We start from the raw sequence: 15,301 nt of genomic DNA, 5'->3' as shown, positions 1-15,301 counted from the left end.
GTTTAATACACAAAGTTCTAGCAATGGTTCACAATATGTTGCTTTGACAGGCTGGATGGTGTGTGTGCCAGCAAGGAGGGTGACACAGCCTAGGCAAGGGCCTTGTGTGTCAGAAAACCCAAGTCCTGGAGAGAACCGTCTGGGCCTGGGGCTCTCCTGTCCGTGGGGTGCGCCAGCAGCCCCGGGCTTTCCCTCCATCTCTGTTCTCCTTTGGGCGCTTTCATGAGAGGGACTCAGGGAACCTGTCAGGGCCTGATGTCAGAACGACTCACTGGTGTAAATGATCACGGCCAGAGCTGCATGACTTTAAATGTCCCTCCAGGCCTGGTCCAGACCAGAACTCTCATTGCCAGGCCAGGCCAGGCCGTGCTTCCTCCCTTCCTCCCTTTCTTTCTTTCTTTCTTATGAAAGAAAGGAATGCATTCTCTGGATGAAAGGAGCCATTTCAATCCTTGTTTGAGACAAATCTGTAAGTCAACAGTTCTGCTTTTTCCCGTAACTGCTTCAGACCCCTTTGTGTAGATGTCAAGGCTCATGGTAAAACCATGGCTATTAAAATAATGTATGCAAGAAAAGGATTCCCAAGCTACAGATGAAGACCTGCTTGTTTCAAATGACTTTAACAACATACAATTCAAGCATCACACAATAATTTGTGTGGGCACTAAAGGTATTCGTCATGGGGGGACAGATGCAGTGGGGATTTTGACAATCTTTTACGAGCCTCTCTTCTCTTTGTATGGCAGGTGGACACAGGCTAAGTTGTCTGGAGCCCTTCCTAGCTCATCCTTTTTATCCCGAATGCCCCTGTGGTCACTTTCTACGTAAATGCTTTGAATGGACTTTGATTCTCTTAAAGTATTTCTTTCCTTTAGGCCTTTTATTTATAGAATTATATATAAATATTTCTCTCATTCTGCTTCTATTTGACTCTTAAAATAGCCTCAAAGGAAATGGGTACATCTGACTTGTAAAAGCTTGACGAAGGTGTTGGCTGTTTAACTGGAACTCAGGGCTGTAGTCTAATTTGTGTGTGTTTGAGAAATGAAAACTGCTTCAGCATTCTGCACATTTCAGTGAGCTTCTAAAGTGAATCTGAGAGGGGACGGTGTAGCTCAGTGATAGAGCGCATGCTTAGCATGCAGAAGGTCCTGGGTTCAATCCTCAGTACGTCCTCCAAAAATAAAAAAATAAGTAAACCTAATTACTTCTCCCACCAAATAAAATAAAAAAATAAAGTGAATTCAATATTTAAAAAATGGCAACATCTTCAAAATTTAGTTCTGTATCATAACATGGTGGTGTTCTGTAAGAGAGAAAATGCTCCCAGGGTTGTCACAAGACTTCGTGCTGACTGTGTAACCTCGGCCGGCCTTGTAACACCGCTCTCCTGGGGCCGGACCCTCAACAGCCATTCGGCAAAGCTTGTGTTCATGAAGGAATTAACTGGTTTGCTTTTGATTAATGAAATTTTCTACTTGGATCTTATTCATCAAGAAACACACAAACCCCTTTTCAGAAGTTATGGACACTTAAAAATATTTGTCTGGAATATTCGTGTTTTAACAATTGGCCTGTTATCAAAAACATTCTCATTAAACATTAAACACTAAACATTTTTTTAAATGAAGAATAATATAATATAACCTGTGCTGGTTTTTAGTTGTTTAACAACATAAAGCAACAAGAAAATTGTAGTTTTAGTGAATTTGTTGAATTCATAAAAATAATTTAATTGAAACTGCAGACTTAGGAATGTTAGGGCTGAAGAGGCTGTTTTTATCAGCTCTGGTCTATTGCCAAGGCTGTCCCACTCAGCTTGTTGACTTTATGATATTTTTCTTCTTCTTATCAGGCCCCCTGTTTTTAGGCCTGAGTGCAGCACTACTGTGAGAATGCATCCCTCACTTTAGTTAGGATTTGTTAACATCAGTGCTGATAGAAATTTGTAACCAGTTAGCAGGCAGGTGACAAGTAGGGGAGCAAACGCTGGCTCTTGTGTGCTAGCCTTTATGAAAGGCTGTGACTGGTGATCGTGATCCCGATATAAAGAATTGTCAATGCAAATTACATGTGTGTTACATTTTCTAGGAGTCTTAATGCAACACACTCATATATGCAGGTAAAATACATCAGCTCCAGGAGTCGAGATGACAAAGCTGTGATGCAGCTGGGGATGAGGAAAATTAAAGGAGGCTTTGGGAAAGGAAGCCCTAGGACGAGTAGTTTTCACGACTATGAATTAGCGCCTGGCAGCTGAACTCCATTTTTAACACACCAGACAAGGAATAAATTATTTTATTAGAATGCAGGGAGTTTGTGTGATATAATATATGTTGCTAATTTACTAGCAATTAAATTGAAAAGTCTGGTATGTAAAACTCACATGTTTCTATTGAGCTGGGGAGCAGCAGACACTTGTTTATGAATTATTTTGCTCAAATAACTATGTATTTTAAAGTCACAAACATTAAAAACAAAGGTAAAAAGAACGTCTTTTTATAGACCTTATCAGTATAAGTAGATGAGTTTAATGTTTAATCAGTCTTTGTTTTAGATCTTTATAAAGAAAGGTTGCTGGTGTTTTAAAAGAGAAAACGAATTATTCAAGAACCGGCAATGTAAAATTTACAGCTGTAAGCACTAATATTAGAAGTTGTAAAATAAAATCAATTAAGACATAGGCCCACATGTTGACCCAAGAAGTCATAAAATACCAACCATGTGTATTGTAAACCTAACTTTTAGACTGTTAAAAGGGGTGCATGATTAAAGTGTCATAAAGAAATTTTATGATTTCATGAGATCAACACTTTAAAATTTCCTAGGCTCTTCCTTGACCCGTGTTGTAAAATGTTTTTAAGCACAGATCTTTCAGATTACATAATAATCAGGCAGATACTGTTTCCTCTATATGTGAATTATTATGCGTAAAATATTCCAAGTAATACAGAATTCAGCTAATTTAAAATAACAATACGTGGAAGAATACTTGGAGAATTTAGACGTAGTTATGGTTGCACAGGTCCACTAACATAAGATTTCACTCCCAAAGTACATTCTTTCTTGGTCATTTTCCTTGGTAAACGGCAGAGACAAATGCTTTCTATTCTTTGAAAATGTTGAACTACTAGTAATGATCATCATAATTTTGGCACCTTTCCTGGTGTGAGCTGTCCACTTCATATTCTTTTAGTTTTTAGTCTTTGCAGTGTGGGCTGGCATTTCTTCAAATGAGAATGAGAAAAATTGTTCATTTCACAGAGGGCCCACAGTTGTGGTGTGAATTTCCACTGTTGCTCCTCCTAGGCTCCTGGAGCTAACAACGGATAATTTCAGTTGTACTTAAACTGTATTGAAATCTGATTACATTTGGACATATAACTAAATTGCAAGTTTTATGGGGACTGTCAGTGCAGAATTGACTTAATCATGAGGCAATGTGTTTATTCCTAAAAGGTTTGGAATGACAAATGTTTAGTGACAGTTTTCTCCCTTTTCTAATACATCAGTAAGGAAGCTCAAAGCGAAGGAAAAGAATCTGCAAGAAGCACATTCTACAGGTGTTGCGACACCTGAACACAGGGTGAGTGACAGCGCCTTTATATCTGTGTGTTTGTAATTTAAATCTTCGACTAAACAATATTTCATGAAGAAAGAAACACTGGCTGGGTGCGTATCAGGCTTATGTTAACGGAAGTGGACTCCAGTATTAAGTAAGGAGAACACTTAGCAAGTATAACCGATAGCCAGTAAAACTCCTCCTAAATGTGGTCCTTTTCCGTTGTCATGCTGTGTCATTTTTAATTTGTCCAGGAAATGTGTGCCTCCCAGCAAACATTTGGAGAAAAGAAGGAAGAAAAATAGAAAGAAATTGATTCCAGAAAAGGGTTACTGAGAATTCTAAAGTTTGCCTCCTGATTTAACAAAGACCCAGGGAACACATACTTGACGTTTTCTGCCCGGCTCCTGGCGCCCCGCGCTCCTATGGAGGTTTATATTCAAGTTAAACGTAAATTTTCTTGAAACTGGAGTCACTTTAATGACTCCAAAAAGGCAACTAAAGAAACTTAAACGACAAGTAGAAACGTTTTGCCTGTAAATGAGTGATGAGTAAACACTTCAAGGAGAAACACGTCTTCCCCAAACCTGTGAGTTGCTCTGGAGACCCTCCCTGCGGGGCCAAGTGCGCAGCCCGCGCGGATTCCCGACTCCCAGGAAAGTAACAGGTGTCGGGGCTGCGCGGCCCGGACAAGTCAGCCTGGAGGATGCAGCAGCAGACTAGGAAGCACGGCTCAGTCGTTCTAGCTTTTTCTTCACAGTGGGGGAAAAAACTGCAAAGGCAACGGCAAAACCCCCCTTAGTAAGGTGAGAGCGACCAGAATCTTATTCTTGTTCGGAAAAATTAGGGAGTCTGATCCAGTGAGTGCCACGACTAGCGCCCGTCACGCGCGACGCTCCAAATCTGCCTCGCAGTCGCGGAAACGCCTGGGGACTTCGCTGAGGGAGGGGAGTCGCACTGCCTCCCAGGCGCTCCACCTGCCGAGTTTGGTGCAAATGCAAATAAGCTCTCTTCCACTGTGGATGTTTGGATGGGAGTGGGGAAAAGCAGACTTGGGGACAATCTGGATGGAGTACGCTTCAAAATGAAAAACACCCTAGAACTGGACGGTGAGAAGAAAACTCGGAGGGCGAGAAAAGACCCCGCGGCCAAGCGCACACCGGGGCGCCGGGCCCTGCATCAGCGGAGCGGCTGTACTGCCGCGCACGCCTCGCGCTCTGGTGACCGCCTCGACCTTCGCGGAAGCTGGGCTTCGGCGCGTGTGCTCCAGTCTTGGGAAGGTGACCTAGTCTAGGGAGTCTGGATAACCCGTCCCACCCGGGGTGCAGCAGGCCTCCACCCCAACTCGGACCCTGCGCGCTGTGGTGGCTCTGCAGCGCGCCTGCCCAACACAGACACCTGCGCATCCTTGCGCTCCGCTCTCCAACTTTCCAAACTTCTGGCGGCTCGGTGTTCGGAGCGCCCGTGAAGCCGCACATCTTCCTGCAGTAGTAACCCTCTGGATTAGGGCTGGGGAAACAGGGAGTGGGGCGTTGTACAAGAGCCACAGGTGAGGAGGTGGTCCTCAGGGCTTTGGGGCCATGATCTCCCAGTTTTTATTTTTTTTTTGCCATAGTTTGCGTTTTCCATTCTCTAACCTCACCGGGTCAAATTAGGTTGTGCACACGAACTTCCTTATACAGTGAGCATCAGAAAGGGATTCTTGGGGATGAACTGGCTTTTTAAGCCTTAGTTTATTTGGAAATATTGTGCCTTGACGGAAACTCCAACCAAACGTCTTTGAGTTTGCACTCTCCGGGGAGCTCTGAGCATAGCTCAGTTGGAACTGCTGGCCCGCCATCAGGAGAGTTGCCTGGCTCGGGCAAGGAACAGGCCGCCGGGGCTCGCCCAGCAGTGTACAGCTGTAGCAGCTGCCGGGCGGCGGATTTCGAATTCGGAACAACAGACCCAGATGTGAGGACGCCTCACAGAAACGCAGGCGTTTCGCGGCCCTCCTGTCCTGGCCCGTGGCGCACACTGTCCGCAGAGGGCCGCCGGGGTGCGGGGCCTGGCGCCGTGGGGCCGAGTCGCTGCGGGGCGCGCTACGTGGGCGCGGGCGGCGGCGGCGTGGGGAGCGCCCGCTCCGCCAGTGGGCGTCTTCTGCAGCCGCCGCCGCCGCCTCCACGGGCCGCGGCACTGCAGCGCTTTTCTCCGCTGCTTTCGAGCAGTCGCTGAGGCTCAGCCACCGGAGCGCACACAAACCACGCCACGCTTGCAGGCAGCGTTTCTGCAGCCCCTCGCCCCAGCCGGGAGCACGCCGATTGTGCGCGCCAGCCTGCAGCCAGGCCCCGTCGCGCGGGACTCGTCCCCGGCCCCAGGTCCTCCGGCATCCAGTGCGGAACACGATATGAAGATTGGGCCGAGAGGGGCGCGGAAGACCAGAACGAAGGACTGAGTAGACTGACGATCGGGCCGACCGGCCCGGGAGAGCTGGTCCTGCGGGGGCGGAGCCCGCCGAGTCCCGGCCCACGACGCGCCCCTCCTGCCGGTGGCCGGCCCCCACCGGCGCCCCGAGGAGGAGGGTCATGGCCGGCCCCGAAGACCCGCTCGCTCCCCGCCCCCAGGCCCCCCTGCCTGCGGCCGGGGACAAGCCCGGCTCCGGCCCCGGCAAACTCCGCCCGGAGCCCGGGCGCAGGGCGGCCGGCGGGGGGATCGGGGCGGGCCCGGGCCCGGCTCCCGAGCAGCCTAGCCGTGGTCGGGCCGAGCGTGTCGCACCCCCACGCCCGCCCCCCTCCTCCGCAGGTCGCGCCAGCTCCGCTGGGGGCCCCGGCGCTCAGTCTGCGCGCGGCGGCGGAGGCTGGGTCGCAGCCCGCGCTCCTTTCGCGCTCGCCTTCTCCCCGGTCCGCTCCTCCACTCCATCTTCCTTTTACTTCTGGCCGCCGCCCCCCCTGGCCCCGCCTTCTCTTCTCCCCTCCTCATCTGCCTTTCACCTCCCCGTGCGTCTCCCAGGAAGGGAGGGCGCAGCGGCGGCGGCGGCGGCGGCGCCGGCTCGAGGAGGCGGCGGCGATGCTAGCGGAGGAGGAGGAGGAGGACAAGAGGCAGCTCCCTTGAGCGTTCCCCCCGGCAGTAGTCACCGCGGCGGCGGTGGCAGCGGCGGCGGGAGGCGGCGGCTCTTCCTCTCTCCTGCGCTCCAGGGATTGCTGCTCCCAGCACGCGCCGGGCCCCGGCCGCCGCCGCCGCCGCCCCGGCTCCCGCTCGGCCCGGCTGCCTGTCGCGTGGGCTCCCACGGCTTCCCAGGAGCCAGCGGGGGCTGCCCCGGCCCCAGCGCAGGCGGCGGCGGCCGAACTCCTTGGCGGCCCCGAGGCGCCGGCGCCGCCCTCGCCGCCGCGTCCCCGCTGCTCTTCGGCTCCGACATGGAAGATGGATCTTCTAATAATGCGAGCTGCTTCCGAAGGTTGACGGAATGTTTCCTGAGCCCCAGTAAGTGTCTGGCTCCCCATTCCCCGCGGTGGACGGCGGGCAGGGTGCGTGTGCCCGGGGCGTTTGCCTGCCAGCGGGCTTCTCTGGAGGGGCGGGGGACTGGAGGCACATTGGCGGCTCGGGAACCTGGGCCAGCGCCGGGACACCGGGGTTTCCCAGGCTTCGCGTGCATGTGGGGGAAGGGTGATCTGGGAGAGCGGTGGGAGCCGCGCGTTTAGAACGGGACCTGCTGCCCGCCTCGGGGCCCCGGTGCTGTTTCTGGCCACACTTGCCCTGCGCGTCTTTGTACTCTCAACTCTGTGACCGCTTACGCCAGGCTCCTCTCCCTTCAGCCTAGGACCACTCGGCTGGAGTAAACGCGCATCCTTGGGGGTCCCGCCCGCTGAGTCCTCTGGCTGGGTGAGGGCAGGCCAGGGCCCCGGAACCCCGCGCTCCCTAAAGTGAAGGCACTCGCTGTTACCCGGGTTCGGTGCCTGCGCCCGGCCGCTCCACCGCCGAACCCCAGTGCGTGGACTAGCCGTGTGGAAATGGGTGCGCCTCCGCGAAGAGTCCACTTTCTCTAGATTCTGGGGCTTAGGTCGTACTCGGGTTGGTAGAGGGAAGGACAATGAGGCGTTAGGGCAGAGGAGAAAAGCGCCGCCGGTCCGGATCCCCGGGAGGACCACGACCATTCCGCCTCCCCAGCTCCGGGAGTGGGGCTGAGACCGCGCTGGAGCAGGGGTGGCAGAAGGCGTGTCACGGGGGAGGGGGACTAGACTGAGCAGAATCGTCAAAGCAGAGATTTGCTAGAAGGCAGGAGGCGGGAGACGTTAAGGGAAGAAGCGCCGGGTGCACAGAGGAGGGGGTCGCCGTTGTCTTGGATGGAGGGCGAGCGAGGTGAGGACGGGAGACCCGGGGCGGGGCGGGGCGGGGCGGGGCGGGGAGGGAGGTCGCGCCCGCGGGGCACCAGGCGACTCCGGCGCCGGCCGGCTCGGGCGCGGCTTCCCGCGGCCCAAAGCACGGGTCTCCGGCGCCGCCGTATACCGCGTGCGCACCCGAGCCTTTGTCTGCTTCTCGCCGGGGAACAGCGTTTCCGCCGCGCCTTCTCCCGGCAGACTCTTCCCTGCTGTTTCGGCTTCCTGCTCCCATCTGCCACTCACTCCCCAGCCCCGACCAACCTGCGCCTCCCGGGTACCGGGGTCCAACCCCTCCTCTCGCCGGAACTTGTCCGGGCTCACTGCTCGCCTGGGCGCCTTTAGGGTACAGCTCCTGGGTGTGCGATCGTGTCTCTTGGGCTTGGCTGCTCCCCCCGCGATCCCACCTCCCGGGCGATGGTCAGTTCACGCGGGCCGCGTGGCCCAGCGGCCTCTCGCACGTTCTGGCGGGCTCCGGCCGATGGCGGCGGGCTCTGCCCCTGCCTGCACGTTGACCTGATAGGACGGTGGGGCGTGGACCCTGGACTCCCAGCTGACCCCCTCATCCTATTGGCCTCCCCTAGTCTGACCGGAACGTGAGCTCCCAGGTATCTGCCTTCCCCGGGACCCCACCTGAGGGTGCTGACTGATTGATAGATGTGGTTGGGGAGGGACGTGGTCTGGGCAAGGGTGGCTCGCCGGCTGCCCTGAGATGTGTTAGGTGTGGACATTTTACTTGCTGAAACAGATGCAGGTTGGCCGTGAACTGAAGATGGGGAGAGCACAGAGCTCCCAGCGCGCTGACTTGGGTTAGCCTCAGGCCTAGGACTGGGTGTTTTGCCCCCTTCTTCGTGTACTGATGATTTCCCCCTCTAAAAAATAAACATAGTTTTCACAGTTGGCAGCTGGTGGGGGAGTGGGGACGGGGTGGGGGTGGGTGGGGGGGCTGCCACACCTTGCATATGAATATTTTGGGGAAGAAAGCTGTGCTAAGGAGACCAGGTATGTAGCGATTTGGGTGGAACACCTTTTCCTAAAATGATCAGGTTTCTGTTCGTTGTTATTCCTGCTGTTTGGGGAGGGGCAGGTGGTGAGGGATGTTGTGGAGCAGAATAGAGTGACAGCTCAGGTGGGAAGGTGTCCTAGGGGAGCCCCCCAGGCACTCCTTTTGGAAAGACAGGACCTGGAGGAGAAGAGGGCATCTCAGCCCCGCCCCCTTCCCACCCTCAGCTCTGCAGGAAGTTCCCATGGGGAGAAGCCCAGGGGTAATAGACTCAAGAGTTGTCGGGAGCTTTTTGTTTGTTTGGTGGTTGGTTTTTGTTTTTCCTTCTCTCCTAACCAACTCAGTGAGGAGGAGTTGCTTGGGGTTTGAATAGGATCCAGAGGTTGTAAAAATCCTTGGGATACGACTAAGGTTCTTTTAAGCAAAATCTATTATTAGACCCGCCTCACTGCAAAGGTCCGAAGATGGATGCTTTAAGGACAGTTGCCAGTTTCCGCTCTGACACTGTATCCTTCACTCTGGGAGACCGCGTTTCTGTCTGTTGCTTTAGGACAAGCCACGTTTGTGTGAATTGCTGAGGTACCAGAAGCCTGGCAGACTTTTTTTGAATATTTGTCAATAAAAATGGCTCTTTTTGAAAAAAAAATTTATAAGACTAAAAATGTCCAGGTGTATACAAATGTGTCGTAATTGTTGCGTGTTTCTTCCCCCTTTCCCTTTCAGTTTGATTGCCTTTGGGTCTAACAAGCAAGTTGTCATGTAAAGGCTGCTGTGTCCAGTTGTTGCTCGTAGGACTGCCTGTTTTATCATCATCAAAAAGCGACTTGTGTTGGGAAAGCATACTGCCCTAGTTCCATTCCTGCCCATCCCGGCTCTGCATTTGGTTCACACAGTCACCGGTTCACTCAGTAATGCACAGAGCAAACACTTATTAAAAGCTCCTGCCCCTTGCCAGGCACTGCCCTAGCTGGGCTGTGGTCCAAGAGGAATTCAACGACCAGGAGAAGTGAGCCTTCCAGAGCAGGCCAGCATTGATACTCAGTGCTAGAAGGGTCAAGGGTCACTCTCCATCACTATCATGCCTCATCTACCATCTACCTTGAATTGCTGATCTCTGAACATGTCCCCAGACGCTGGGCTTCAGGACCTCACTGTTCCCCGAGTGGTTGCTGATTGGAATAGAAAGCAGCTCCTGCACAGGGAGAGCCCACATCCTCCCAGAGCAAATTGAGAAGTCCACTTTGCAGGGGTGCGCGCGCGCGCGCTCCCACACACAGAGGAAAGGAAAGTGAAGAAGTCGTGCCTTGATGGGCCAGCAGGAGCTGCACTAGTCTTCTGGAGAAAACAGCTCACCTTGTTTACACTTGGTGCTGCTGTGGGAAGTCCAAGAGATGCACCTGCGGGAAAAGGACTCTGGAGCTGAGTTGAGTTAAGAACACTGCCTTAAGCACATTCAAAAGTCGAGAGAGTCATTTTCTTTCACTCCCTCTCACAAATGCTCCCACGTCTCTGTTCTAATGTATGTGTTTCACCAGTTGGCTGCTCTGAATGATGCAGAGAGCTGTGGAAAAGGAAACTGTTGGTTGGTCAGGGAGAGAGCAGAGACACAGGAACACGAGATGGGAAAGATGTGTTAGCGCAGGCAGCAGACACTTCTTCACACTGCAGTTTGTGGTGTATTTCTCAAATATTCCAAACAGTGTGTATGTGTCTAGGAATCGTGGATTTTAAACAGGCTCTTCAGCCATCACTAACCACTCTCGCTCTATTTCTCGAGACTTAAGATACTGTGTGGCCAACACTTGAACAAACTGAGATAAATACGATCTCTTATAAGAGCAAGTGTGTTTAACACATAGAAGCTTTGCTAGACTTCACTTTTAACTTGTTTTTATGGACCCGATGAGAGTGGGATTGCAGAGAGATTGCAAATCCAGCAGCGCAGTGATAGAACTGGGCGTAAATCAGTCAACAGCCAACTAACAGGTGATGATCGAGTACCTGTTTGGTGCAGTTGTTTCAGGGAATTGCAACTAACAAAAACCAGTCCCTCAAAGGACCTGAAATACGGATGTGGATACCACCAGGACAGCCAGTGAAGGGAGGCCAGGGTGCAGGCCATGAAACACCCAGGTGGAGTGGAGCTGTCTGTTTCTGTTTTGGCTGGAGTCATCAGCGCTTAAATCCAGAGGGCAAGCTGTTTAAACTGGGTAGAACTTTGTAGATTCATTAATTTTAATTTCACGAAATTCCTCTTTTAATTTCAAAAAACTTCCATGAGCCAAGATAATCCCTAAAATTGTAAATGAGAAACAGTAGAAACAGTAGAAAATGGTGTCTTTTGCGACATAAACCTCATATAGTAACTTCAGATAATTTTGCATATGAAACTTTTTCTACCCATTAAGAAAAATAAGTGCAGTACAATAAATAAGTAACAGGGATGTAATATGCAGCATGGTGACTGTAGTTAGTAAATACTGTGTTGTGTATTTGAACGTTGCTAAGGGAGAAGATCTTAACAATCCTCATCACAAGAAAAGAAATGCAGTGCACTAGGTAATTATTAGGATCTTGTTTACTATAAAGCAGGTTAAACATGATGTGAACGTTTTACCAGTTATTGCAGTGTTAATTTTTGTTTGTTTGAAAACAGCTCGGGGGTCTGAGAAGGAAGGAAAAAATAATTTTCATGGAAGAGGAATATTTCTCTCTTAAAAGGGAAAACTCTTAGTTTTATTCAAAACATTTTAATTTCTCTTTAAAATGTAAGTCAGTTTCCTCCAGCTGATCTAAATATGTCCAAGGGAGCACTCCACAGTGATAGAATTGCTCAAGATCTTATAAAGGGAACAGAGGATGCCTCACACTCTGATTTTACGTGAAGCATTTACCACTTCCTGGAATTTTCATGCTCCTTTCCAGGCCTACTTGTTCACTGCCCGTCTTCCCTGGGCAGAAGGCAAGGTTGGTGAGAGCCTGAGGGCAGGGGCTGGTCCTTTTGGTCACGTCCCTGAGCCTGTAATGGGACTCAGATACTTGTGCTGAAAATCCAGAAGTGAAAGGAAACAAACACAACGTGGTGTCTGTCTTCAAGGAACTTAGAAGTTGAAGGCCACTTGCGGACAGTGTCCTTGGCCTTGGCCCGTGTCCTGGGAGCCAGGAGTCAACCATGTGTGTGAAAGAGTCCTTCTTGCAGGAGCACACAGCTGCACACTGAGCAGGCGAGCTTACCTGGCGGAGGCGGTGTGGTTGCTCGGGGCCTAGAACGGAGCATCCTCCCACCGGAGGGTCCTGGGGGGCTTCCTGAGGAGCTGGTCTGGGTCTTGAGGTGAAGGGGATTCTTCTTGCCCTGTGCTGGGAGGAGGAGGAGTCTGGGAACGCCTTGCTGGCGTGGGGTCCAGAGCTGCTGCCAGGGCAGAGCTGGGGCAGGTGTGGGAGGGAGCTGGGGAGCCAGGGAGAGGATGCCCTGGGCTGATGCTGAGGACCTCGCAGTTACCTGTCACTGCGAAACCCTTTGAGGGGCTGTGCAGTGTGGTGAGATCGAAAGGTAAGAAGACTGCCTTGGAGGGTGGAGCTGGACTTCTCGGTGCTGGAGGCAGAGGGTTGACATCTGTGGCAGACACTCTGCCAGGTGAAGAGGTGGAGGCTGAGCCAGACGGGGTGCATTCAGGTGAAAGGCAGGGGGCGGTAGAAGCCATAGGTGGCAGGTGATGTTAAAAGGACCTAAGACTGGGTGACTGTAGGTCGGAGGCAGATGGCTCCTCCGTTTCTGGCCTGGGTAGTTGGAGGGGCGTGTGGTTGGAGGGTGGGGGCAGGTCATGGTTCTGTGTCCCAAGAAAAGAACTGTCAGCCTCGAATGACTCCTCTGTGTGAGCACTGTCTTTGGTACCAGGGGTGTCTGCTTGTATGGAGCCTGCACTCCGTGGTGCGGACACTAAGCAGTCAGACAGACAAAGCGACAACGTCACATGTCAGAAGTATCAGGCATCCCACGAGTGTGCAGTGTGTGAAGACTGAGAGTTGGCCATGGGGCCACTCCAGCTTGGGCGGTCTGCGGAGGTCTCTCTGGGTGGAGGAAGCTAAGCTGGGCTGCAAAGGGCTGAAAGCAGCCAGCCCCCTGGGTGTTGGAGAGGAGCACCCCGGGCAGAGGAGACTCAAGACTCCAGACTGGGGGAGGGGCTGTGCTGGGGCCCTGGAGCCCCGAGGACTGTCATGTGGAATGAAGCCCAGGAGGCAGCCGGCCCAGTGAGGGCTTTGTAAGGGAACCGCGCAAGGGGAAGGAAGCTACTGGAAGGTCTGAAGCAGGTGGGTGATGTATGATTTGTGGTCTTAGAAGTGCATTCTGGCTGGGGTTCACTGAATGAACCTAGGGGCTGCCATGGAAACGGAGGACCTGAAGGCCACCACAGTAGTCAAGGCAAGAGCCGGTGGTGACTGGGATTAGGGTGATGGTGATGGGAGTGAAATGTGGCCTCGGGAGGTGTTTGGAGACAGACTCTGTGAGACGTGGACTGGGTATTTGGAGTAAGGGAGAGATGGAGGTCAAGAATGGGGCCGAGGTTTTCAGCTGGAGCAGGTGGGTGCGTGGTGGACTATGCTGTGATGGGGAAGGTGGAGAAGGGAGGGACAAGGAATCGGGCCTTGTGTTGGGCCATGTTAAGCCTGAGACGCCCGCTGCACAGTTCAGTGGAGTTGATAAGAAGGCAGTTGGGTATATAAGTCTGGAAATCAGAGGGCTGACACCAAGACTGGAGAATAAAGACTGTAATCACAGTGTTCAAAATCATGGGATTGTGTGCCCCCCTTGAGAGTGTGCAGATGCTTCCTGTCAGCACCAGGGCTCTGAGGAAGATTCAGGTGGAGTCGGCTAATAAACGGTTGTGTGGTGTCGGGTAGGTCCTCCACCCAAGTCTGATGAGTGAGAGGAGGGCCTGGAAACCTGCAGGGGGAACTGATTAGGGACCTAGTTGTGTGATTCTCCAGGGAGTGGTGGCAGCCACAGGCCTGAAGGGGGACTGAAATGAGAATGAGAGTGAGAAGAGGACAGGAGACGTATCTGATGCAGGAAGCATGGAAACCCTGAGAAGGGCTGATGTGGGAGCGAGGAGTTGGAATGGAACCAGACGTGGTGTGGAATTCGGAAGAACCTCAAGACAAGGAAGCCACATGCCCCAGACTTCAAGTCAGTCAGCGCAGCTGGGGTGCCCTCAGCCACCTCTGTCCGGGGTTCCAAGGGGAGCGGCTGGCGGGGAAGTCTTTTTTCAGTGGGAGGAGGGTCGGTGGAGACAGATACATTTGGCAGCTTTAGTTCTCAGGGAAGGAGAGGTGAGAAGTCGCCCATAGCTGCAGGGCGAGAAGAGCTGGCTGTTTCCCCACGTAGAATTGACTTGAGGGTGTTTCTTTGTTGAGGAAGAGGAGTTTGAGGAAATATGAAAGGAGAGAACAGAACAAAACCTTAGAGGAGATGGGCGGGTGGAGTGCAGGGGTCAGGAGAAGCCTGGGGACAGCAAGGGGACTGAGGTCGGCAGGTGGAGAGAGGGGGCGGGTCGGAATTAACAGCACTTTCATAAGAGCCTCTCTGTCCGTGTCCCCTGATCGGGGAGCGCCACGGTCATCTGAGAGGGCGAGCCCCGGGGAAGCTTCGAGTGACGCTGTGGACAGCGGGAGTGAGCGGCCCAGCGCCACGGGCGAGTCACCGTCGCGGGTTGGAAGGGCCCGCCCAGACTGGAGAGGAGGCACCGGTAACCAGATGACTCGCTGAGTGACGGGAACGACTGAGAACTTTTTAGAAGGAAAGTTATGTGGTTAAAGGTAATAGTTGAGGAAGCTTATCCAGGCAGGGCTGAGCCTGAGTGCTGTGGAGAGGGACTTGGACCAGAGCAGGCTGGCACCCAGCCGGCATACAGACTCCTCTCCATTTACAGAGCCTCCAAACCAGAAAGCGGAGCGCTTTTAAGCTCTCAATACACAACTTTGTGAAAATTGCCCAGCAAGATGCAATGTGAGTGGCGTCTCCAGGGAGAACGAGCGTTGGAGCTGAGGGAGGGGATGCTTCCCCAAAGAAGAAGGACAGAGGCCTGAAGGCAGGGAGCTGCGGGCACAGTTCAGGAAATGGGGTAGAACGACTTGAAGGTGGTGAGGGCTTCCTGCAGAAGACCAGGGGAAGATGCAGCTGTAGGACGGAGCAAGGAGAGTGTCACACCCCCCCGTGGAGGTCACTCGAGTGTTCTGTCGGGGCAGGGGTGGAGGCACGGCGGGTCACGGCATGATTAGCTGCTGTAACGTGTGGATGTTTATGGACTGTGCTGTGCAACAGTTGCCGTCGGAATCACTGATAATGACTGTGGCCAGACCCGTTCCTTGCCTTCCTGGAGCCACGGT

The 15,301-nt window shown here is 52.8% G+C and overlaps 1 protein-coding gene across 5 annotated transcripts in view; it reads left to right on the top strand.

Annotated features, from left to right (window-relative positions):
* Positions 1-15,301, top strand: part of PDE10A (phosphodiesterase 10A) — a 327,889-nt gene that overhangs the window by 59,327 nt on the left and 253,261 nt on the right. The window contains exon 1 of one of the 5 annotated variants that reach the window (XM_072966172.1): positions 6,127-7,021. The exons of the other annotated variants lie outside the window; for them this stretch is intronic. Coding sequence (XP_072822273.1) covers positions 6,127-7,021 — 895 coding nt within the window. Of the gene's footprint in view, positions 1-6,126; positions 7,022-15,301 lie in introns of those variants that run through there. 5 annotated transcript variants of the gene reach the window in all.

Source organism: Vicugna pacos, chromosome 8, assembly GCF_048564905.1.
Source record: "Vicugna pacos chromosome 8, VicPac4, whole genome shotgun sequence".
In the NCBI taxonomy this organism is placed as follows: Eukaryota; Metazoa; Chordata; class Mammalia; order Artiodactyla; family Camelidae; genus Vicugna; species Vicugna pacos.
The sequence above is the reverse complement of the archived record's forward strand: the minus strand, read 5'-3'. Positions and strand labels throughout refer to the sequence as shown.